The sequence below is a fragment of the Diospyros lotus genome, chromosome 14 (genome assembly GCF_014633365.1).
Source record: "Diospyros lotus cultivar Yz01 chromosome 14, ASM1463336v1, whole genome shotgun sequence".
Classification (NCBI taxonomy): Eukaryota; Viridiplantae; Streptophyta; class Magnoliopsida; order Ericales; family Ebenaceae; genus Diospyros; species Diospyros lotus.
In genome coordinates, this window is record NC_068351.1 from 18,659,481 (window position 1) to 18,685,918 (window position 26,438).

At 35.5% G+C, this 26,438-nt stretch overlaps 1 protein-coding gene across 1 annotated transcript; it reads right to left on the reverse strand.

The window, feature by feature from the left end:
- Positions 1 to 1,989: 1,989 nt before the first annotated feature.
- On the reverse strand, positions 1,990 to 26,438 carry LOC127790463 (uncharacterized). The gene is made up of 5 exons (XM_052319991.1): positions 26,291 to 26,438; positions 19,229 to 19,328; positions 12,017 to 12,105; positions 11,756 to 11,853; positions 1,990 to 2,336 (listed from the first exon to the last, which is right to left on the reverse strand). Exons 2-5 carry the CDS (start codon positions 19,236 to 19,238, stop codon positions 2,234 to 2,236), a joined length of 300 nt encoding a protein of 99 aa, XP_052175951.1. The 5' UTR covers positions 19,239 to 19,328; positions 26,291 to 26,438; the 3' UTR covers positions 1,990 to 2,233.

Genomic DNA, 26,438 nt, shown 5'->3' on the forward strand with positions numbered 1-26,438 from the left:
TGATTTTTCATCAAATTATGTTGATAAAAACCAAAATGACATGCATTAATATAGATTCAAAAATAACTTAATGTTAAAATTAACAAAAACTCTATAATTGAATGATTTTTAAGTTTATATTAATGCATATTACTGTTATTTTTGGTTAAAAAATTCGACAAAAAATCAAAAAGGGAGATTGATTTATAATAAAAGTTAAAGTTTAATAATTGTTGTGACAAAAATTAAAATAAATTGATCAATTTGTTATAAAATAAAAAATTCAAAAATTAACAATATTATTGATGAGAGAAATATTTTCGGGTCCATAATTATTCCAGTGCCCCAAAAATATAACCATTGATAGCAGTGCCACGTGTATACTAAAGAAGTAATTCATCGATGTCATCTTGCTTGGGCCTAGAAGGGATACGTGGCAAATATATATCACCACGCCAGTTGGCTTGTTGTTCGACAAGGATGCTCCGAGTTCTTTAAGATCGACTATCCCGTCGAGAATCATGGAGATAGGAGCTATCCGAACTCTTTGGGTGAGATTGCAATTATAGAACTCATATCAGTAAGATTCCGTAAAGAACGGGATAAAGATCCTGAGAATTTCAAAAAAATCCCCATCTTGGCAAAGAGATAAAAGGAAGAAGGCCAGGAGGAGATAAGGATCGAATTATTTAATTTTGAGAACAGAGGGAATCATTAGATTCTTCTGAAGTTTTTTTTTTTTTTGATATGGTAATATTACTTGAAGTTTTTTTTTTTGATCTGGTAATATTACTTGAACGTCGAAGGACAACCGGGGGAGCAAGTCCCCACCTCCATTGCAGGTGCTCTAATAGAGGCGGAAGAAGGTAATTGGTCACCGCATCATCAATTATTTATCCTTTTTTCATAACAAAAAACTCAGCTACTACCCTTTAAATGTTTATTGATAAATCTTAAATATACGCAATAGTTTATAAATTATAAACACCAATTAACCTAATAAAAGTTGATTTGGTCAAGTAATATTATGGTACAAAATAAAAACTACGCAAAAGTAGAAACGTTTATAAAAAAAAACTTTATAATGTAAGGAAGCATGCTAGGTTTTCAACAAAAATAATGGTTTGCTTGATAGTTGTAGTATAGGCATTTTAGATTATGTTTGCTTATGCAATTGAAGGGTGGAAATATATATATATATATATATATTATTTTTTTGTAAAATAAGATTATAATAAAATGATTATGCTTATAGTTTAGTTAAAATTTAAGAGTAAACTGTAAGATGAAGGTATTAATAAATTTAAAATCTCAAATTTAAATTTCTTAAATGTTAATTGTAATTCAACTAGTATAATTTTACTTACCAAATAAATTATTATCCTTGACTTTGACAAGATAGTGTGAAGCCTAAATCATTATTATGGTTAGGTTATGACTATGATGATGCTTTTTGTTTTTATTTTTATTAAAAAGTAGTATTTGTTAAAATAAATAAAATAAAATTTTATTAAAATAATTTATTTGTAAAGTTCAAAATAAATTATCTAAAAAAGAGAAAAAGCATAAATTTATTTTAAATGTTCAACATAAGAAGTTATGTGACTTTTTTAAAAAATAATTAACAAATTTAATGAAAAATATTATATTTTTGTCCAAGATATTTTTTATCTTATTTTTTTTATTTATATTTTTATCCAAAACCTAGGACTGGGAGGACAAAGATAAATGTAGTTTCAAGCAAGAAAAGAAAATGAGGTGAGACGAGGCGAGGGGAGGGGAGGGGACATGACATAAACTAAGGGCCAGGGAGGGGGGGAAGGGACGATCTGTTTGGATTTCAGAAATGCCCATATATATAATAACACCATCTATTCTTATCCATTTCTACCCCCCGAATCTATCCATCTATCTTGTTTTTCACGACCTTTACATTTGACTGACATTGTTCTTTTCAGCTACAGCTATATGATCATCCAATTATTATATATTCCGCAAATGTATTGGTCATTTTTGGCATTATAGACATTAACAACTCCTTTTTATTGTGCAAAAATAAAATACCAAACAAGGAATAATCACTTCATGCTTCAACATTTTCCTACTCTCAAAGTTTGCTTTAACGTTAGTGCTGTAAGCCAAAGGTCATCATCATTGTTCACCAGTGTTCTTAACATGAGAGTATCAGTGCAGCGATACCTAAGGACAATGTGGCCCAACAGAAAAAAGCTCTTTGAACCTGCAAGTTGTTCAATTATCCGTCTCTCAAGCCTTCTCTCTCTTCAGGAGAGAGAGCTTCAATACTTTGGTCCCTCCCAAATCCAAGCTCTGACATGTCTTGCTTCGCCATCAAGTTACTGCAGATGCCAATGCAAACTTTTAGTACGACCTCAATATACTCCTCTGAGTCAAGGGCATGCAACGAGGGATTGTCAAACAATTGTACACATACCAACGAGAAATAGAATATCTGACAACATAGCTACTCTTATTATATGATCTGATTGGCAGTACTCCTTATATTTGAAGCTTGCGTGATTAATTTTATTATTCCTTCTGTAAGCTTTAGTGCGTGATAGTAATATGAACAAGATCAGAATCCTGATTCAATTGTTTCACAAACAGCAAGATTTGTTTTTCTAGTCCAATATACTACTTGTGTCAGTCGTCTGTGTTAATTCAAGTATTTGATTGTTCCAAACATATAAAGGACATAAGTCAACAGTTTTTCAACCAGACTATGAGAAACTAGATATGTTAAGGACATTACCAACCTTAGAAAGCACTAAGCAGAGTAAGGAAACAAGATGTACATAAGCAGCCATGCTCTTCACCAAGCATACACTTCTGTTCAATTTCACCTAAAAAGAACTATGGTTACTGGGGGTAAAAGATCATCACCCGAAGACCACACACCAAGCCTTAATTCCACCACGTGGGATCAGTGGTGGGATCAGGCTGGTCGGCTAATTGATTCTTGCTCCCCATCATTTCAATCTACAACCATATCTTCTAAGAGGCCATTATATCCCCAATAATGCCCAAAAGTTCCCACCTAAATCGTCTTCTACCTTGTTGTTACAATCATACGAAGACCATAAAGATAAAAAATATATATATACATATATTTACAATTAGTAATTGAGGGAATATCATATTTCATATGGTATTTATAGACTTAGCAAAAATCATACAACAAAGTCCCTAAGAAGTCTTGTGGAGTGTTTTGGAAAAGGAGTTTGAACTACTTATATATAGGTTATTGACGGCATCTATCATCAAGCAAAATTGTGTGCTAGAAGCTGTGAAGGAGATATTGAGGCCTTCCTACAATTGGATTGCATCAAGAATCTGCATTAGGCCCTTACCTCTTTACTTCAAAGACTCTGTGTAAGAGGCGCCTTGGTATATGTTATCTATAGATGCTATTGTCTTGATAAACAAGACAAAAGAAGGCATGAATATTAAGATTAAAATATCTGAGAACACCTAGAATCCAGAGGTTCCAAGTTCAGCATGTTGACAACTGAGTATGCAAAATGTATGTTTAGTAAAAATAGAAGTTAGATGATAATGTGTAATGACCTGTAAAATAGCACCCAAGAATTATATAGGTCCTGGTGAAGGGATTAAATAGAATATTTAAGGTGGCAGAGTATGCAACCATGCATTCCATGATGACAAAAGTGTATGGGTTGTAAGGAGTTAACTGTGGCCTCTAGGATCAACTAGGCCAAGGTGAAGTTGACAGTTGATCAAAAGTTGACTGTCATACCAGCTGCGGACAACAGAATATAGAGAAAGATAGGTTTAGGTCGTCAGTCGACTGTGATAGTCAATGAAGCTAAAGGGCTGACAGCCAATGTAACAGTCAACCATAGATCAACTATCTAAGCTAGTTTGACAGTTATTGGAATGTTGACCTGAGACTGATTTCAAGACTGATTTTGTACCAATTTTTAATGAATGGGTTTTTGTACCAATTTTTAGTATGTTATATTTGGACATATGTCCTAAAATGCCAATTGGTACGAATTTTGGCTAAGTTTTGATTTATTTAAGAATATAATGATAGCAACCCCTCAGCAGGTAAACTAAACATGCATAATTGGGGTTCAAAAGTGCCAAGTGCTTGAGGACACATGGGAGACCATGTAGAGGTTAGCTTTGTCATTCTGGGCATTTCTCTGATGTTATACATATAAAGGTACTGATACACAAGGACCAAGAAAGGGAGTGATGGGCACTGGGCTGATATGTCATCATGAAGAAAGCAGTCCTGCAGATTTCACAAATTTTCTGAACTCAATAGGTATTGGGTTAATTTGAGGTATTACAATGACAGCACTTGGAGAGATGTAAAGGCATGCATATAGGCTGTACAGAAAGAGGCTCAGCTGTGTTATAGAGAGTACATGATGAGATTTCTGTATAATGGCAGAGCATCACCCAAAGTGTGACTTTGACTCTTCTCATTTACCCAAAGAGAGCATAGCTTGTCTTAAAAAGGGAAGAGTTGAAGCTGGAGCAAACTTTCCAGTTTTTATCTTGCATTCTTGAGGGAGAGTGAGGCTATTCTTGTGAGGCTTTTGGTGAGGTAGGGAAGGGGGTTGCAAATAGTGCTGTGTTGCAAGTAGTATCAAACACTATCCAGTATCGTGTTGTGCATCGATGTATGAATGTGTTGGCTCGCATGCCATGTGCATTCGAGAATCTTACGAGTCTTGGATATGGTTTGGGATGCATTTATTGAGCATCATATGGTACATGCACATTGTTTTTGAATTGAGAAATGGAAAAACCAAGGCAATGGTGTTAGCTTCTGTCACGACCTAAGAGTCAATTTTGTAATTTTTCAAATTTTTTAAAAGTAGACAGTAGCTAACTGATTCGGTTATGCTGTAAGGACCATTCTACCCTCGCGGTATGGCTGTAACTGCAAGAGGGATGGCCTATAAAAGACTTAGGTGCTTGAGGACAGGAATTCATTCAAGGAAAATAATATTGAATTCTTTCCCCCTCCAATTTCCTCTCTCAATTCTCCCTCCAAATTCTCTCTCTTTCCCTCTCTTTCTCTCTTCCTCAATTCTCTTATATGTTCTGGTAATTCAAGTCTCAGTCCAGAGACTTGTCAGCTTCTCCTTGCTGATGGTGTGGTGTGGCCTTGAACTGGGAGCTAAGAATGTATCGAGTCCCTCCAAATGAACTAGCCCTGGCCTTCTGTACTGAGGGTACCCAAGTGGAAGGAAAACGATGGTTTTGAGACATTGCTGGATATTGAGCTTGTGTAGCTCAATACTCGCATTTCCTAAAACTTATAGAGCGTCATCCCACTAGAGAGCAAGGTGGAGGAGACGCTTAAGAGTTTTTCCAGCCCTTGAGTTTAGTGGTTGATGATGTTTTGAAGATTTTGCAGACGTTTTTAATGCTGCAAATTGATATTTTGGATGTTTTGAATTGTTGAAAATATCACAATTTACTCAAAGGATAATTTGAGTAACAACTGGATTTCTTTCCTAATCTTATGGCTGAAAAATAGAAGATAAAATTTACAGAAAAAAAAAAAATGGGAGACAAAATGATAAAAGTGATTTGAAGATTAGAAAACTCCAAAAATAAAGAGATAAAGGCAGCAGATAATTCAAGATATCTAAGCAGTTTTTGAAATTATTCTTGTTGTATTTTATTTTCTAAACATTCAAATATGTTCCTAGAATATAGGAGATAGCCTAGGTGTTGTGTATAAATATCCCATACTACCCGAGAATAAATCAAGCAAGCAATATACAGTTCTTTCAGCTTGTTTCATTTTCTTCTACATGGTATTAGAGCCTTCTTTCTTGGAACCCTAATTTTTCCACCGCCATCCTTAAGTTTTTTTGGTGTTCTTACAACCTTCATTGCTGTTCAACCTTCAATCCTCTCCCTTTTTCAGTCTTCATCACTGCATCTATTTAGCAAATATCGCCACTACCATGTCTACAATTCCTGATGCAATCACTCCAAATCCTTCTAATCTTCTATTAGGGGATCAACCCACTGATTTCTCGGATAATTCTCAGCCTACTGAAAATACACCTGACTATCATAGTGATCTCCATCCTACCAATTTAGCTTTATCGACTCCGTGGAAAGAATTATCTACAATGGTCTCAAGTAGTCTCTACCTATCTAAAGGGCCGTGGAAAACTCTCTCTCTTAACCGACAAGGGCCCTAGCTCTACCGATCCAAGGTTTAGGGCATGGGATGAAGAAGATGCAATGATTATGTCATGGCTTTGGAACTCCGTGCTATCAGAAATAAGTAGAAACTGCATGTTTCTATCTTCCACTCATGACATGTGGGAGACTCTCTGCAAAAATTATTCAATGAAGCAAGATGCAGTAGTTATCTATGAGCTGTAGACCAAGGCTATAGCTATGAAGCAAGGAGGAATGACAGTGACTGATTATGACAACACTTGCACTAGTATTTGGTCTAAGATCGATCATTACCAGAATATCACAATGATTTGCTCTGAAGATACTTAGACACATTGCATTTGTGGAGAGAGATCGAATCTTTGATTTTCTTGCTAGTCTTAACCTAGAATATGACCAAGTAAGAATGCAGATTTTAGGAAAGGATCCTATGCCTCCTATTTTAGAAGTATTCTCTATTGTTCGAGGAGAAGAGACAAGCCACTCTACCATGCTTGATCCACCAATATCTGTTGGATATGCTATGGCAATAAACAAAACCACTCCAGCTACAGCTAAAACAAGATCTAAGTCTAACAAAGATGATTTATAGCATAGCTACTACAAGAAACCAAGACACAAAAGAAAATTGTTTCAAACTTCATGGAAAAGAACAAGTACATAGCAGATTGGGAGGTTATAAAGGAATTCCCAATGGCCAGGCTAATCTCAATAATCAAGACAACTCTCAGCCAAAGCAAACTTTCTCATCAAGTATTGATATCAAAGAAGAGATTGAATGACTAAAAAGTCTCCTTGATACACTCTCCAAGTCCTCTAGTTCTTGTTCATTTGCCCATAATGGTATGTGTCTTATTTCTTCTTCTTTTAATGCTTCTTGAACATCTCCACCTAACTGTTGGGTACCTGATTCTGATGCTACTGACCATATGACCCGAGATTCTACTTCATTTATTTCCTATACACCAAGTTCAGGACATAACTAAATCACTGTTGCCAATGGATCCTCTCTTACTATTGTTGGTGAAGGCCACATTACCTTAACACCTTCTCTTCATTTAACTAATATCCTTAATGTACCAAAACTCACTACTAATCTCATCTCTATTTCTAAACTAACCAAAGACCTAGACTGCATTATTACCTCTTCCTAATAATGTGCAGGCCCTTGTTACTTCTAAGAAATAGTTTGTCGAAACACAAGCCAAATCACCCAAACAGTTTGATATTTGGCTTCACCATAGACATTTCGGTCATCTCAGTTTTGGTTCTCTTAAAGCTATGTTTCCTTCTTTATTCCTGCATGTCTCTAGCACTGATTTTCATTATGAAGTGTGTGAGCTTGCTAAACACCACCGTGTATCTTTTCTGCCTTCATCAATAAAAACTTCAAATCCTTTTAATTTAATTCATTCCGATGTATGGGGTCCTTCCAAAGTCTCTAATCTAAATGGGGCTAAGTGGTTCATTACTTTTATTGATAACTATACTCGGGTCACTTGGCCATTTTTGCTAAAAGAAAAATCTTAAGTTCCAAAGATTCTTCAACATTTCTTTCAACTCATCCATACTCAATTTGGGGTTCACATAAAGCGTATTTGGACAGACAATGGGAAGGAATATTTTAATCATACCCTACACCACTTTTTTCAATCTCATGGGGTCATTCATGAGTCCTCTTTCATTGACACTCCTTAGCAAAATGAGGTTGCTCAGAGGAAGATCCGTCACCTTCTAAATGTGACTCAAGCCCTTCTCTTTGGCACCCATCCTCCATCTTATTTTTTTGGGTGGTGGAGGGGAAGTAGTCTTAACTGCTACACAACTTATCAACCAAACTCCATCTCGAATCCTTGACTGGCAAAGTCCCTTTCAAAAACTCTCTATTTCCTACCCTCACCTACCATATTTGATTGATTTACCTCTCAAGGTCTTTGGTTGCATTGCTTTTATCCATATCCACAAAATCAACCGCACTAAAGTTGACCCTAGGCCTTGGCCTTGGTTTGTAGCCGTTTCGGCTTTGGCTTGTGTTCTATGAATCTCTCACTTACAGAAAAAAAAAAAAACTTGACCCTAGAGCACTTAAATGCCTATTTCTTAGTTATTTTAACACTCAAAAGGGATACAAGTGTTAACACCCCCCCTTCTCAAAAGTTCTTTATATCTCTTGATGTCTTCTTTCGTGAAGATCAACCATTTTTCCCTTCTCCTAACCTTCATCTTCAAGGGGAGCACTATTCCAATTCAGAAGATGAAGCTTTTCTCCTTCCTCTGCCTACAGCAACTGACCATGATCAGCCCTTGCAGCCTTCACCAACTGACCAGGACCAGCTTGCAGCAACTGACCATAATCAGCCCTTGCAGCCTTCACCATCTGACCAGGACCAGCCTGCAGCAACTGACCATGATCAGCCCTTGCAGCCTTCACAAACTGACCGAGACGAGCATGCAAACCAGCCTTTGCCTTTGCCTATGGCCATTGATCAAGACCCACCCTTGACTGTAGCAACTACCCAATACCAACCTTTGCCTTTGCCTATAGCTGTTGATCATGACAATGACCTTTCTATGACCAGCAATCAGTCCTCCCCTATGCTAGGTGTTAAAAGTTGTCTAGAGTATAGGATAAGAAGATCAGTGAAAGCAATGTATTTTGAGGGCCAATGAAGCATTAAATAGAAGTTTATATCCCATGTTGTAATTAGTGATAGTCGGGGAGTTAAACTATAAATATTCAATAGTCTTCAATAGGATATCCGCCCGTTGTTATAAATAGAGGACTAGGGGTAGCAGGCAAAAGGGAGTTCTCAGTTTTTATGTTTGTAACGAGCACTAATCACTAGAAAGAAAGGTTAGAGTTTGATAGCTTTGTAATTTTGGGGCGAAGGCTTGGTGCACTCAGGAAATAAAAGGGAGATAATCAACTATGTAACTGATCATTCTTTATGATTAAAAGAAGGCTACTCGAGGAGGTTTAAGACTGGATATAGGGTTGTCCTACATCCTAACAAGGCAATTTGAACCATGATAAAATCTGGTGTTTGTGGTTTGTGTTTTCTGATTCTTATTTGTTTCATTCTGTTCTGTAATTTCTGTTGAATCCATTATTTCTGTTCTTAAGATCAAGTCCGTGAGTGTGTGTGATTGAGTGTGGCAGAATTTTTGTCCAAGAAAACAATTCCAGTGACCCTAGGTATAACACTAGCCTCACTGTTGAAACCTCTAAATCAACAAGAGACAATGAAGCATAAGCAGCCTACACTTGTATACTCAAGAAGACCATAGCCTAATTTGGACCAAGCGCTACTCACTTTTTGGAACCTGGTTATTCTAACTTTAAGAACCCTATTGATCTTGAGTGGCCTATTGCATTGAGGAAGGGTACCCGTAAGTGTACTCAACACCCTATTTCTCAATTTGTTTCCTCTCACCAGTTATCTTTGAAGCATTCAGCCTTTCTTTCAAATCTTGACTCCATAATTGTCCCAAGGACTGTTCATGAAGAGATAAGAACTAGACTCTTGCTATAAGGGATGAAATGAATGCCCTAGAAAAAAACAAGACTTGGGAAGTGGTTGATCAACCAAAAGGAAAAAGGGTAGTAGGTTGTAAATGGGTTTATACGCTCGAATACAAAGTTGATGGGTCGTTGGAAAAGTATAAGCTCGCTTAGTTGCAAAAGGCTATACTCAAACCTATGAGATTGACTACCAAGAAACTTTTGCACCTATGGCTAAAAAGAATACTATTAGAATCCTATTATCTCTTGCAGCTTACTTTGACTGGAATTTGCAACAGTTTGATGTTAAAAATGCCTTCCTACATGGAGATTTAAAAGAAGAAGTCTTCACGGAATAACCACCAAATTTTAAGAATAAATTTGGGCCAAACAAAGTCTGCAAGATGAGGAAAGTGTCACATTCCTAAGAGTAGATTGGTCCATACTCGAAATTTTGTTATGCTAAACCAAGTGTACCTAAGTCGTTACAGGTTGTGCTGATGTGGGAGTACCTTCTGAAGGACCCCTTAACTGCCTATAAATATGTAAAGGAGCTATGCTCCAAGACATCAACAAGAAGATTTTGATTCTCTCTCTCTCTCTCTCTCTCTCTCTCTTTATTTTCTCTCTCCCCTTTTCTTTCTCTCTAGTAATCACAGGATTCCTTCCTTCCCAAAATCTTGTTACTACTCTTGTCAGTTCCTCCGGCACTGACGTATTAGAGCCAGCGATCACCGGCCAGAAAAAAATGGCAGAAGGCACATGTATGAAATAGATGGAATCGCAATTGGACGTCATAGAAGACAGCTTGAGACAAAGCCACGAACAAGTTGATGAGAGGCTGGAGATAGTAGAAGTGGGGGTTAGGAACACTCAAGAAGATGTAAGCCATATCTGAGCAGACATACTGGAGATGGAAAGGAACCTAAGGGAGGATTTCTCGCATTTGCATGAGGAATTCTCAGGGCCAAGCCAGCAGTTGAATGTTGCACTGGCCATATTCTCTAGGCAGCCCAATGTAAGCTTGACGGTGGATTTTCCACCACCAGCAGCTGCAGCTCCGATCATCCAAGAGCTAGGGGAAGACCAGAGATGGAAGAACAGGTGGAGTTTGCAGCTGAAGCCACACTAAGGAGAATCGTAGCAAACTAGGCCAACACTATTAACTCCTTACAACTACCATCTAGAAAAGGTCAAGAAAGACCTCACATAAAGGTATGCAATTTGACAAACGGTATTTTGAAAATTTAATTATAAAACCACAGCCAACCCAGAATCCAACAATTAAAAAAAATGCATTTCAAACCCACATAATTCCTCTCCACAACTTGAACCCATAGAAAAAATAAACACAATCCTCTACCACCCAGCCAATCATTATCATTCACTACTTATTTTATATTTGTCCAATGCGTTGATCAAATGACATTTGATAACCAAAATGCCGCTAGAACTATCTCCACTATCATCACTGTTAAAGGATATGAAATAAATAAAAAATTCACATGGTAATAGTGAATGCATGGAATACACACATGCAAAGCCATTGTGTTTTACGCTAGTGCATAAGACCATGAAAGTTGCAGATGAAGAAAGTGGTTAAGGAAATGGTTAACTCAAAATGAGTTCCAAAGTTGAAACGATCCTAAATCTGGCATCAATGGAAAATAACATGAATAAGGCAGTAACAAAATGAGTTAGAATCATTGGTCTAATTGACAGAGTTTCTACTACAACTACATTGCTTAGTGGATCTATTTTCAAAATTAAAATAATGAAAGTGAAAAAGCCAACTGGCATATAGAAATAATATGGACAAAGAAAATAACTAGATTTTTGTATTTCAATTTCCAAGATTAAGCATGCAGCCTTAAGGAAGAACTACGTTATATAGATAAAATTTCATGTCTTTACTTTAAAAAATCATGACATTATTGTTCAAATAGGTTTTTGAATGTGACTTTAGGCCAAGCACATCTAACTTGACAAGCATAAAACAATGTGAGAGGTTAACTCTATACTTTTAAGTTTAAAATGCATGTTATACACATAAAACCAAAAAAACTCACTAACTTTTCCATACGGCATTCAAGGTACTTCTTTGACAGGTGCCTGCACTTTTCAGATTTATGACCAGTGGATTTGAGACAATTGATGTATTCTTTCTTCACCTACAAAATACCCAATTGCAAAGAAGAGTGAAAAATTAACATATAACCTGGAATTCTACTGAAAAGTTTACAAGCTGCAATAATTATTTTATTTTATTTTATTACTCTTGGGCACTGGAAACAGAAAAGTAGATCAGATCTGTATGAATATATGAAATACTACCTGGTCACACACATGCATGTGATCTAAAGGGAAAACTCCTTTTTCTGGTGGCACTGGTCTTACTCCCCTATTACCACCAAATGCTCCACCTGCCAAAAAAGAAAAAATTATTTTGGGGAGTGGTTCTTGGGGTTAAGAACAGTGAAGAGGACCTTTTCCTTCTCACAGATTTAATGAACACATAAAATGTCAAAGAACTCAAAAAAATGAAGGCTGACCTGTGCTTTATAATAAAATTGAACACACTTAATCGATATCAACATAGAACTGTGGTAAATATCCAGTTTGATATAGTAACCATAAGTCAAGTCAAAACAATAGCATCAAATGGAGACCAGACCTACTAAAAAGGTAGCTTTACTGTGACCCAAGGGAGCAAGGGGGAGGATTTAGTAAAACCACGGAAGGTGGAATGCCATCACAAAGAATAATAGCACAAAATAAAAAAAATGAGAATAGCACACAACATAATACAATTAAAAAATCAAATCAAGCTATGATTATTACAAACAGAATCATCAAACTATAGTTGAACCAACTTAGGGGGCTAGGGTTGTTGATCAAACCAAGCTACTTGGGTTCAACTCATTTGTTGGCTCTTTAAAAATTCATTTGACATTATTAAGCAAAAAAAAAATCACCTGACATTGATCCATTTTCTATGTAAACAAGCTATGCACTATTAGACTTTAAAACTAATTTCCAAATTTAGGCTTATGAGTAAGCTCTTGTGCACAAAGAAGAATCCAACATCTCAAGCTTGAACCACGAGTGGCTCAATCAATACTTATTGGTAGTTAGCATGAAGGATAAACAAGTAAAACTTGATGTATTTTGATCCTCATTATGTGTTTTAAACCAATCTTGAACAAGCCACAGCTTTACTCATCTTGTTTACGGCCCTAACGGACCCTATTCGTTTCTAATAGGGGCAAAATCTAGGGGCAACCTGACCTGCCTGCTCCATCTTGGACAATCAACCTAGAAACTTAATCTGTATATGCATGGTGATAATTGTTGAAGGAATTTTAGGTCCCGTTCGGTTTTAGAAAATATTTTCTAGTTTTCAAGTCCAATTTTATTTTATAACTAAAGATGCTTTATGTTTCAAAAAGCCAAAGCATTCATTTTTCAGAAACTTTAGAAAACATAGAAAAGGATGTTTTCTAATTTATAGTATGAAATTGAAAAATTAGAAAATTGAGTTTTCAATTTTCTAAGGGGAGATTTAATTATTCTGTGAAGTCATTTGTCTTAGATTAATTTCTGTACTTAGTCTTTTCTTTTAGTAAATCTGTTAGTATATTTTCTTATTGTAATGAATGGTTGTTAGTTTGTTTTAAGCTGACCAGAAGGTGGTTTATTTCGGTCAGGATGGGCAATTAGTTGTAACTGCCTTGCCCGCTTCTATGGTCCATAAATAGAGGCTGGGAGGGCTTGAAAATGATCATGGAAACATTGAGTTGTCTTGAGAGAGTTGAGCGAGAATGTGCTAGGCTGAGAGAAGGGTTGATTTGTATTTCTCTTGGGGTGTTCTTCTCTGTATAGTCTAGGGTTTTAGACTGTGGGAAAGAGAGGTATTTTTTCTAGTGCATGTAATCGCTGTAAGGTTTCAAGATAGTGGAGTTTTCATGGTACCCAAGGCAGTCTGGATGTAGGTCTCATTTATGAGACTGAACCAGGATAAAACCTTGTGTATCTTGTGTGGTTTTGTTGCTGTTTTCTATTCTTATTCTTGTGATCTCTATTGAGTACTATGCGGCTTAATTGCTAGGGGTGTAATCGGTGAGTTCTTGGAGGGATAGTAGGTTGAGTGTGTGGCGGTCCTAAGTACAACAATTTAGTATCAGAGCTCCGGGTATCAACTCCAGAAAAGCTATCAAGAATTTTCAAGATTCTCAAGAAACCAAAGCCATCTTTGGTAGACAACCATGGCGCCCTCATCGACCACTCGATATGATGTGGAGAAGTTCGACAGCAGAAATGATTTTGGTCTCTAGCGGATCAAAATGAAAGCACTGCTGTGCAGTCTTGGATTGGAGAAAGCAATCGAACAAGAGGTAACTGCAGAGGGAAGCTTTGAAGGTAAGGATCCAAAATCTATATCTTTAGAGGATAAGGAAATCGACAAGAAAGCATACGGCACGCTTATCTTGAGTCTTGGAGACAAAGTTCTCCAAGAAGTATCAAAACTTAAAACAGCCCTGGAAGTTTGGAATAAATTAGAGTTTCTTTACCTAAAGAAGACTTTATCCAGTAGGCTGTATTTGAAGGCCAAATTCTTCACATATAAGATGCAAGAAAATCAAAAACTCCAAGAACATCTAGATGAATTCAATAAGCTATGCCTTAACTTAGAGAATATAGGAGTAAACTATGAGGATGAAGATAGAGCCCTAGTTCTTCTTTATTCATTGCCTAAGTCTTATGAAAACTTTGTAGACATTCTACAACACGGCAGGAACAAGCTATCCTTAGAAGATGTAATAGGAGCCTTAAACTCTAAGGAATTGAGAATAAAAATGGATGTAAAATCCACCCCTAGTGATGCCCTAACCGTAAGGTCAAGGAGTACTAAAAAGGACTCAAAAGAAAAAAGGGGAAAGTCTAGATCAAAGTCTAGAAATGGTAAGGGCCTTATTAAATGTTACTACTGTCAGGAGGAAGGGCATATCAAGAGATATTGCCCTAAAAGAAAGAAAGACATGGCTGAAAAGAATCATCCGATGGTGGAGCAAATCTAGTTGACCTTGGGTGTGATAGTTCAAAGGCATTAACTGTCACTGAAATGGCTGGTAATGATGATTAGGTGATGGATTCAGGCTGTTCATACCACATGACCCCTAGGAAGGTTTTGATACAAAACTATAAAGAAATCAATGGGGTAAGGTCTTGCTGGGAAATGACCATGAGTGTAGGGTAATAGGAATGGGTAATGTGAGGCTAAGGATGAATGATGGCACCATTATGACTCTCACAGCAGTCAGGCATGTGCTCGATCTCAAGAGGAACTTGGTTTCCCTTAGAGAATTGGACAGAAATGGCCTAAAGTTCAAAGGAGAGACTGGAGCCATAACAGTGACCAAGGGGTCACTTGTCTGCATGAAGGCCAAAATGCAGAATGGCATTTATATCTTGCAAGCCTCTACTTTAAGTGGTGAGGCTGCAGCAATAAGTAGTAAATCCCTAGATTTGGCAAAGTTATGGCATCTAAGGATGTCACACATAAGTGAGCAAGGGCTCAAGGAGTTAGCGAAGCAAGGGATTCTAGAAAATAGCCAAGTCTCGATTTTATCCAAATGTGAGTCTTGCATTTATGGAAAGGCAGCAAAACTTAGGTTTAATAAGATTGCCATTCACTCATCTAAGTCTATCTTAGATTACATTCACTCGGATTTGTGGGGGCCAACCCAAACCCCAACCCATGGAGGTTCTAGATATTTCCTTTCCATAATAGATGATTATTCTAGAATGTTGTGGGTTTATGTGCTAAAAACTAAAGATCAAACTTATGGGACCTTTAGAAATTGGAAGACAATGGTAGAAGCTCAAATGGGCAAGAAAATTAAAGCCATTAGGACAGATAATGGGCTGGAATTCTGCAATAAGGAATTCAGTGAAATATGAAATGAAAATGGCATAATTAGGCACTTAACAACGCCTGGAAATCCCCAGCAAAATGAGGTGGCTGAGAGGATGAACCGGACCCTTTTAGAAAGGGTAAGATGCATGTTGTTTCATGCACATTTACCAAAAACTTTCTGGGGTGAAGCAGTATCCACTGCAACCCATATCCTAAACAAGACCCCTTCTAAAGCCATAAATTTGCAAACCCCTTATGAGAAATGGACAGGCCATAAGCCTAGTCTTCCCCGCCTTAGGGTATTTGGGTGCTTAGCCTATGCTCATGTAAAGCAAGGCAAGCTTAAACCTAGGGCTAAGAAATGTCTCTTTATAGGTTACCCAACCGGTGTGAAGGGGTATAAACTATGGAGCCTTGAACAAGAAGGACCTAGGACCATAATCACAAGGGATGTAACATTTGATGAGACATCTACCATAAACCCTAGCAATAATGAAACCCAAAAGGATCTAGATGGAAAGAATGACTCAATGAAAGTAGATATTCAAGGAATAGAGTCTGAAATAAATGAAATAGAGCCTGAACCAGATCTGGACCAAAATGATCAGGTCCAAGAGGAAGAGCAGAATGATCCTCTCAATTTGAGGAAGAAGAGGTTGACAGTGATGCTGATTCCAGCATTGGAGACCAGCCAAACCCTAATAGGTATAGTGTGGCTAGAGATAGGCAGCCTAGAGTCCGCAGGCCACCTCTAAGGTTTGGCTACTCAGATTTAGTAGCCTATGCTCTAAATAGTGCCTCCGAAATTTCTGTAGAAGAAACTCAATTCTATGACCAAGCTATGGCATCCAAGGATTCCCAAAAATGGATAGAAGCCATGAAATCAGAAATATCTTCCCTTAAGAAAAACCAAACCTGGGAATTGGTAGAGAAACCTAAAGGGAAAAGAATTGTAAGCTGTAAATGGCTATACAAAATAAAAGAAGGGGCTGGTGAAAATTCTAAGCCTAGATTCAAAGCTAGGCTAGTTGCTAGAGGGTTTACTCAAGTCCAAAGGGTTGATTACAATGAAGTTTTCTCCCCAGTTGTAAGGCATACATCAATAAGGGTGCTACTGGCCATCATTGCTCAATTGGACTTGAAATTGGAGCAGATGAATGTTACTACAGCTTTCCTTCATGGAGAGTTAGAGGAGAAGATATATATGAACCAACCTAGAGGTTTTGAAGTTAAGGATAATGTGGAGAAAGTTTGTTTGCTCAAAAAGTCACTCTATGGGCTCAAACAATCTCCTAGGCAATGGTATCACCGATTTGATACTGTTATGATAGGCCAAGGATATTCAAGATGCTCCTATGACTGTTGTGTGTATCTTAAGCACATATCCCCTAGCATTTCTATATATTTACTGTTATATGTGGATGACATGCTTATTGCAAGTCAATCCCTTAGAGAAATTCAGCAACTTAAGCAAAAATTAAAAGCTGAGTTTGAAATGAAATGAAAGAGCTAGGTGAGGCTAGAAAAATTTTAGGGATGGAAATCTCTAGGGATAAACAGCATAGAAAAATATTATTATCTCAAAAATCCTATATAGAAAAGTTGCTTTCTAGGTTCAGTATGTCTGATTCAAAACCAGTGAGTGTGCCATTTGCACCTCATTTTAAGCTATCTTCAAAGCAGTCCCTTGAAGATGAGGTTGAGAAAAAGGAAATGGAGAAAATCCCATACTCAAGTGCTGTTGGCAGCCTGATGTATGGTATGGTTTGTACCCGCCCCGATCTAGCTCATGCAATGAGTGTAGTCAGCCGCTTCATGGCAAACCCAAGTAGACCCCATTGGATGGCTGTAAAATGGATGCTTAGATACCTAAGGGGCACTAGCAAGAATGTATTGTCCTATGGTGGAGCTAAGATAGGAGAAAAACCTAGCATTCTAGGCTTCTCAGATGCAGATTATGCTGTTGATCTTGATAAGCGTAGGTCCACAACTGGTTATGTGTTTAAGTTGTGGAATTCCTCTATTAGTTGGAAGTCTAGCCTCCACCATATGGTAGCTTTATCCACTACTGAGGCTGAATATATAACGGTTGCTGATGCAATTAAAGAGGCTATGTGGCTTAGAGGGCTAGTGGGAGAGCTTCTAGGTTTAAAGGTTAAAGTCATTTTGATGTGTGATAGTCAAAGTGCTATACATTTATCAAAGAATCAGGCTCACCATGAGAGGACAAAACACATAGACATTAGGTATCATTTTATTAGGGATATAATTGAAAATAAACTTGTTGATCTAACCAAAGTTGCAGGAGAAAATAATGTTGCAGATATATTTACTAAGGCTGTTCCAATTTCAAAACTTCAACAACATATCAAGTTGCTGAATATTGTTTCAGATCAGAATTGAAGGTGGAGCAAGGGTGCAGGAAGCTGAAGTGCAGTGAATCTAAATCAAATGGGTGGAGAATTATTAAGTCATTTGTCTTAAATTAATTTCTATACTTAGTCTTTTCTTTTAGTAAATCTGTTAGCATATTTTCTTATTGTAATGAATAGTTGTTAGTTTGTTTTAACCTTGACCAGAAGGTGGTTTATTTCGGTCAGGATGGGCAGTTGGTTGTAACTGCCTTGCCCGCTTCTATGGTCTATAAATAGAGGCTGGGAGGGCTCGGAAATGATCATGGAAACATTGAGTTGTCTTGAGAGAGCTGAGCGAGAATGTGCTAGGCTGAGAGAAGGGTTGATTTGTATTTCTCTTGGGGTGTTCTTCTTTGTATAGTCTAGGGTTTTAGACTGTGGGAAAGAGAGGTATTTTTTCTAGTGCATGTAATCGCTGTAAGGTTTCAAGATAGTGGAGTTTTCATGGTGCCAGTCTGGATGTAGGTCTCATTTATGAGACTGAACCAGAATAAAATCTTGTGTATCTTGTGTGGTTTTGTTGCTGTTTTCTATTCTTATTCTTGTGATCTCTATCGAGTACTATGTGGCTTAATTGCTGGGGGTGTAATCGGTGAGTTCTTGGAGGGATAGTAGGCTGAGTGTGTGGCGGTCCTAAGTACAACATATTCAATAGAAAATTACAGTTGGAAAACAGAAAATATTTTCTACAATTGAGCAGGCCCTTAAAGTTTGGGCCATCGGACTCCAGTTAAGTAACAGAAAATGCTTTCTACAACTGAACGGGGTTCCTTAAAGTTTGGGCCATTGGACTCCAGTTAAGTTTAAATCAGGCCAATGCAGGTTTTTCCACAGAAACATGGTTTTTTTTATGGAAAATTACATGGCACTAAAAAGAACATGGAAAATCCATAAAAAACACACACACACACACACACAGCAATATGAGCAATAGAATGGAATTCATAGCCGGATTCGCTTGTTAAGGCTTTTAAATCATTTATTGCAACCTGTATCAATAAAGCTTCAAATAACAAAAGTTCTCATTCTCACTGCTGCTAGAACAAACAAATCAAGATTGTTACTATCAGCATCATAATTATTGTTTCTCAACTGAAATTGAATTACAAAAATTCAAAAAATTTGCCAAAAAAAAAAAAATAGATGCAAATTGAAATGACGCAAATTACCAAAAGCAAAATGGAAGAAAGAGAAAGAGATAGAGCAGGATTTTACCAGCACTCATGTGAAATCTTGGCGCTGTTGCTCTCACATAGATGGGTGACTATTCACTTCTTCTGTCACTATAGCACTTGTCAAGAAAAATACAAGCCAGCTGAAGAAAGAACATTGTGGGGCTGTTTAGTTGTGGAAAATGTTCTCTAGTTCTATATTCCCAATTTTCTAAAAGATCTCCGGTTCTCATTTTCAAAATGCATTCAAATATTGAATACAAAAGACTCTTTTCAATAAAAGAAAATTGGAACATATGTCCAAAATGCTTGTTCTTCAAACATACAGAAAATCAATCCTTCACAATGAACATTTTCAGGGACTAGGCTCCTCATAGACAAGTGACCCAACAATGGCTATTTCTGCTTATTAAAATTAGATGTTATCTTAATGAATCTGGAAGCCTTTCAACAACCACTGAATCTTAGTGTCAAAAGTAGCAGGCTTTAGAGGTCAAAAGCAACACACAAGCAACATTCTAATCAACAGAAAAAATTAATGGCCAGAATTTAACTAACAAAAAGTACAGACTTGTAAGCAGAAAAGATTATATAACACGTTAAATACATGCCACTAGTTTAATCCATAATATAAAAGAGCCGCACTTCTACTACACCCTTCACTGTTATTTCTCAAATAAACCATGGAAGAGTTCAACATATCCTACAAGGTATTTTATTAAACATATGGCGTACATCACAAAATTCATAATCCAGAACACTACAAAAGGGAAAAGCTCTTTAAGAACTGAAATGTTCTTCAGCACAACTGCAGGAATGCTGATAAAATTTATTTATACCATCACGCCTTTCTACAAAGACATGCAAACATATGCATACCATACACAAACAATACAGGGTGTGGACGCCTACAGGCATACAGATCCATGACAGAAAATAAACAGCCCAGAATCCTTCACAAATCCACTTCATGATCTTTGCAACAATGTAAAAATCCAAGAAGAAAAAGATAAAAATTTGCTTGCACCAGGAAGAGAACACATGAAGATTAAGAATATAAGTTTAGTATAAAACACACAGATGGTACCGGTGATGAATAGAGAGAACTTCGACAATGAAGAAGATGGGCATGAACAAGAGGAGAGGGAAAGAGAAGAATGGGGGCTTTTTGGGTTGGGAGAGGAAAGGCTGAATGGTAATTTCACTGTCGGTACTCCATTTTGGCACAACGCATAGGAAAAAAGTACATTCATTCTCCGACTCCAGTTTTGAAACCTATTTATTTCTAGGAGTTTTCTATTTCACTTTAATTTTCATTTTCATTTTTGAGAATTAAAATTATTTTTTTCATATGTATTTTACACAAAATACATATGAAAAAATTAAGAAATTATTTTAGATAATTAACTTTATGTTTGGACGATAGAATTTTAGATAATATCATTTGAAACTTGTAGCTGGAATTCTTCAATTTCAAAATCCTTATACATTTAAAATTCAACTATTTTCATAGATATAAGAAAATGAAAGAACTTTAATCATTTTAAATTATGATTAAATTAACATTTTGTATTGCAATTTCTGCTCTACTATAAAAAGAAAACATTTTAGTGCTTCCACTATGTTATCTTCCAAATGATATTTTTCACAAGTCTTCCAATTTGAATTGATTTCTTTCAATTTTTTCCATTTAAACCCCCTCAATTTGGCTCTTAGAGTCGTAACTGATTCATCTTTTGTAATGCCTCAAAAATTTAGAAATTTTTCTCAAAATATTCTAAAAAATGTAAAGAAATAAGAAAAAATTGTAAATTTATGTTTAAATCAAAATAAAAGCAAAGGAAGTTGGGTCAGTTTAAGGGGCAGGCCCAACCCCAAAATAAACCAAATGAATTGCTGCAAGGTTGGGCCAAACCACTTGCTGGAAAGAGAAACTCAATGATGAGGGCTTGGTATAAAAGAAAGGAGGGAGCCCTAGGGTTCCCATTTCTCTTAGACAATATGTTTTACAGTTATCACCATCAACAATGTTAGCTCAACTCTTCCAGATCCAATCCATGTCTAGGCGATATTGAATGGCATAATCAACTCTTCCATCATGTTCCAATTACTTTCTCACATGGAACTCGACTCTCATCTCCTCCAACCCTCACGTATCCAACCTCTGTTTATCCTTCATCGTGATTGGATTCCTTCTTTGACAGACTCCTCTAGTTCTTCTGACTCCGACTCTTCTAATGAACAAATTGTGTATAGTAATTGTTGAATATGCATTGTTGATGATGTGATTAAATTCAGTTTGGAATTTGAAGTACTAAAGCCATGTTCTCTTTGTTGTTTTCGGGTCGTTTTAAGTTTTCAGTTTTCCAAAATAGCGAAAACATATTTACTTTCATATTTTCAAAAACACATTTTCAACAATAAGGAAAAAAAAATTGTAAAGAAAATTCAAAACAACAAAAAGTTGTTTTGACTATTTTCATCACAAACACACTCAAAATTTTCAAAACGCAGAAAACGCTACAGACAAAAAGAACGCGTTTTCGACAATCTCAAAATAGACACTCAAAATACAAAACGCAAAACTGAAATACGAAGAGAACAGCCCCTAATTGTTTGTCTTGTGAACACGTGTTCATGAATGAGTGTCCTTAAAGAATTGTTTTGGGTTGACATTCATTGTTTGTGCAAACATGTAAGTTTTGATACTTACATTTAGTATGGTTGTTTACATGTTGAATGTAAAATCTGTGGTGATGGTAAAATTCATTTTTTTACTTGAAATTTTGCTTGATATCAATTTGTGAATTACAATTTAAATATTACAAGGTTGTTTGATTATTCAGATAGATATGTGTTCATCCATAGTGCTTTGATAATTGATACTTGACAGAGGGATGATTATTGCTTTTGTATTGATGATTCGCCATGTGTGTTGAATTGAAATATGCTCGTAAGCATACGAATTGCAACCTTGAGTGATTCCTTTGACTTGATGATTTACATCAAAAAGAGGAAAATTGTTGATTTGTATTGCCTTGATGTTTTGATGCTTGACGTTATGTGAATTGAAGCCTACAAAATGTGTATTAATTGTGATTGTGACATTGGATACATTATGTGTTTTACAATTTTGGTATTTTATATATCAAGAATGTAAGCACTTTAGTTTGCATTTTTGTAATAAATTCCTAAATTGAAGTTTATTTAATGTCTTTTTCATTTGACATGAATTCTTGTTTTAATTGCCATTTGTGCTTGATTTGGTTACTTGATGATTGTGATATCGACTAGAGTATTTTCTTTTCTTAATTTTAAGTACTAAAAATTATTGTGTACTTGTATGCCATGACTTGTTTGATTTTGATTGTGCTAGATGTCATTTCATTTGTGATTGACATTGTAACTTTGTAAATGCGAATGAATTATTTGAGTTAAATTTATGTGGATGTAATTTGTTTGTGGAACCTTTTGTTTTGTTATATGATTAAACCTAATATGAGATTAATGACATTGAGTTAGAATTTGTTAGCACTAACCTTGGTTGTCTTGAGAGGCCTCGAAGATTGCAAGGAGAATGCAATAACCTATGGAATGCTATTTTCTAAGGTACAAAATTCATCAATTATGATTTATTTGTGTACGCATGTCATAGAGAGCATTGATGAGCATCATGACATACATTTTAGCAAATGAATCTACCTTAGATGCAAATTTACTTATTCATAGTATTCATTTTTTTATTCTTCATAAAGGAACTTATATGCAAAACTCTTGATTTTTTGAGTTCCAAATGATCCAAAAGATTTCATAACTAACTCTTAAGGAACCAAGATCATACGGACACCAACAATGCTTGCAAAGTGCTTCATGTGTAGGAAACTATTTGAGCAAGCTAAGAGAAGATATCTCAAGAGAAATTTTCAAATGCTTAATGGTGGAACCCAAATAGCAAACATCCAAAAGCAAATATATTTTCTTGGCTTGTCAAGTGATTTATCATAGGGGAGCATTTGTTGTTAAAATAGTGAAATTATTTATACATGCAAAGCATATTATTTGATATTTGTGTCTCATGCTTCCAAGAGTGATTATTTAAGCAAATTGCTTATATGATTTTTAATCCTTTATTGCTTAAGTAATGAAAAAAAATGAAATTAAAGCCAATTATCCATTATTGTGAAATTCAATGCATGGTTTTAATCCTTATGATTGCTTCTAGAAAAAGGGAATTGCACATATAGAAAGTTGGACTCTCCTCTCTTGCTTGATGATTCTTGCGAGATTACTTTATTGAAAAATACATGAGTTTCTTTGATCTTGTGCATAAATGTTTATATATCATTGGATTACTCTCACATGAGTTGATACTGTTCTGCTTAACAACTATCTTCTCTTTAATTGTTCTAATAAAGGAAAATTTGAAACAATACCTTTTATATTATGAGATATATCCTTTATTTTAGGTGCTTACAGGATCACGATGTATTGCTAATAGATTCATTTGATTCATCTTTCCTGAGTTCACTACAAACAAAAAATAAAAAAAATGATTTTAGAGACAGATTTTAGAGAGGAAAAATTTTTCTATCTCTAATTAGAGACATAATTGAAAAAAAAAAGTGTTAGAGACGGATTTAGAGACTAAAAATAGGCGTCTCTAATTTAGAGATGGATTATTTCCATCTCTTATTTTTTTGCACTCAAAGACAGATTTAGAGACAGAAATTTTCCATCTCCAATCGTCTTCCCATTGATAGAGATGGAATTATTTCCATTTTTGAAGTTAGAGACATAAATTATTTTGTCTCTAAGTTGACCTTATATCCATCTCTAAGACAAAGACATAATGATTTTCGTCTCTAATTTTAGAGACGGAAATGATTTCGTCTCTGTCTTAGATACGGATATAAATCCATCTCTAAGGTTGACTTAGAGACGAAAATAATTTCGTCTCTGTATTAGAGATGGAATTTGTCCGTATCTAAGTCCACCTCAAAGACATATTTATATTCGTCTCTGTCTTTTAATTTGATTTTTTCGTTTGATTTAGTTTCTTAACATTAACAGAAAATTAACTGAAAGATAATAAACTCAATTTAGTTTAATTTTTTGACCCCTAACAATCTCTCATAGAATTCTTATCCTTAGAATTTATTTAAAATTTTTTGACTTAATTATATTTTAAAACTCCCAAAAACATTTTCTTCTTACTTTCATTTTCATGATTTTTCTAAACAAAAAACAAATTATGATAAGAAGAAGAAAATGAGCCCAAACCCGATTTTTTAATTTACATATATATATTTTTTATTTTCTTATGTTATATATTAATTAATTTTAATATACTTAGATGATGAATGGATCATATTCTCTTCTCTTAGGGCTTTTTGGGTAAGTAAAACAAATTATGATTGTTCTTAGGAAGTACTAACCTTGGATTATTATAATACTATGTCAAGTATATAACATGCGGTTGCCCTTAGATTAATTGTCACATCTCACGTGGCATGACGCAATACACATGATTATTGAAATTTCTGCTCTTATTTTTAATAAAAAATAATCTTATTTTTATTAAAAAAAAATACATAGGGATGCCAATAGCTGACAAAAACATCATCCTTTTAAATTTTAAAATTTCAAAATTTGGACTTAAAATTCAATTTTACAGATCTGCCTGACCCAGCACTGATCGAGCTTGAAAGAAAAAGAAAAGAAAATTACAAAATTGTAACATGCCAACACAAGTTGGGATAAGGCCCTAAAAAGCGGCAATAGATTGATACAGACATCATCCACAAGAAGTGAGATTTATAAGCTTGTATTATACTACTACTACTACTACTACTACTAATAATAATAATAATAATAATAACAAATTCTATTAATTAACTAGTGTAGTGGGTGCATTATATGAAAACAAACTCTCAACTCATGAATTTGTCAAACATGGGGTAAGAAGATGATGCATGTAATGACATTTTTTGTGACAACTTACTTATGTAATGTTATCCCACAGCTAATTAATTATGCGTGTGTGCTTTATATGTATATGCGTATATATAAATTTATATATTGATATAAGCATACACACACACATATATAAGGGTATCTGAATGAAAGTAAGAAGAAAATTATCAAACTTTGGTGTAAATAATAAAATTACTGACAAATTTAGTTTGATAAGTCATTTCAAATTTGTTGTAAAATATTTTTCTTCTTCTTCTATCAACCAAATAAAAAAAATCGAAAATGAGAAAAATGCTTTCAATTTTTATCAACACAAAATGCCACATAATTGGGAACTAAATCTTATAAAATATTTAACTGATTAATCTTTAAAAAAATATGAAAATCATAGCAAACGGCTACAAAAATGGCAAAGAGAGAAATCAACATTAACCCTGATCATCATAGATTAACCGTAATTAAAGCACAATAAATAAAAAAACGAGTGATTAAGCATATAATATATATAATTCATCAGTTGATTCCCATGTCAGTGACTATATTATATTAAATTCTTATTATAATTGATGATTTCATGGCTCATTTCTGTGTGTTTTATTGGTTATCAAACTTTAAGTGTATCAATTGTTTTTATTAATTATTTTTGTATTAATTGGGTCTATTAAATAGAATTTTATTATCTTAATTTATTAATTAAAAATACTCATTCAAATGATAATAAGAATTTTGTATATTTTTATAATTTTTATTTGAAATTTTTTGTCAAGAAATATTTTTCTGACAGAAGGAAACAGAGACAGAGAAATCCGTCTCTATTTTGATTCATGGTTGCAATCTCGGCTCGGCTCGATAAATCTGAGCTCGGGCTCGAGCCCAAAGCCTGGCAAGCGCGAGCCCGAGCTCAGGCTCGGCAAGCTTCTGGCGAGCCCGGGCTCGGGCTCGAGTTCGAAGGAACAAAATATTTCAGCAGTAAGACATTTCAGCTTTCTTAGGGTTTCTAAGGAACAAAACAGGATCAAATTCTGAGTTGAATCAAACACACACTGTCCAAAAAGATTGAGGAACACTTGCACAAATGACGAGCAGTTGATTACACATAATAAATTGAAGATTAACGGAAGAGAAGTGTTACCAATGTGTAGAGTGGACGGATTGAAGAAGAAGAAGAAACCTCTCTCTCTCTCTCTCTGAGACGGCGAGGAGGAGGCCAGAGCGGCGGACACTCCGGCGGGCGGGCGGCGGCGATGGGTCTCTAGTCTCTTCCTTTCTTCCCAGCAGCA

What these genes read in the sequence shown, in the direction of transcription:
- LOC127790463 (XM_052319991.1), bottom strand. An exon ending in ACATGCATGTGTGTGACCAG is followed by an intron (nt 11,854 to 12,016) that starts GTAGTATTTCAT and finishes GGTATTTTGTAG; the next exon opens with GTGAAGAAAGAATACATCAA. An exon ending in CTTGAATGCCGTATGGAAAA is followed by an intron (nt 2,337 to 11,755) that starts GTTAGTGAGTTT and finishes TGGCATCTGCAG; the next exon opens with TAACTTGATGGCGAAGCAAG.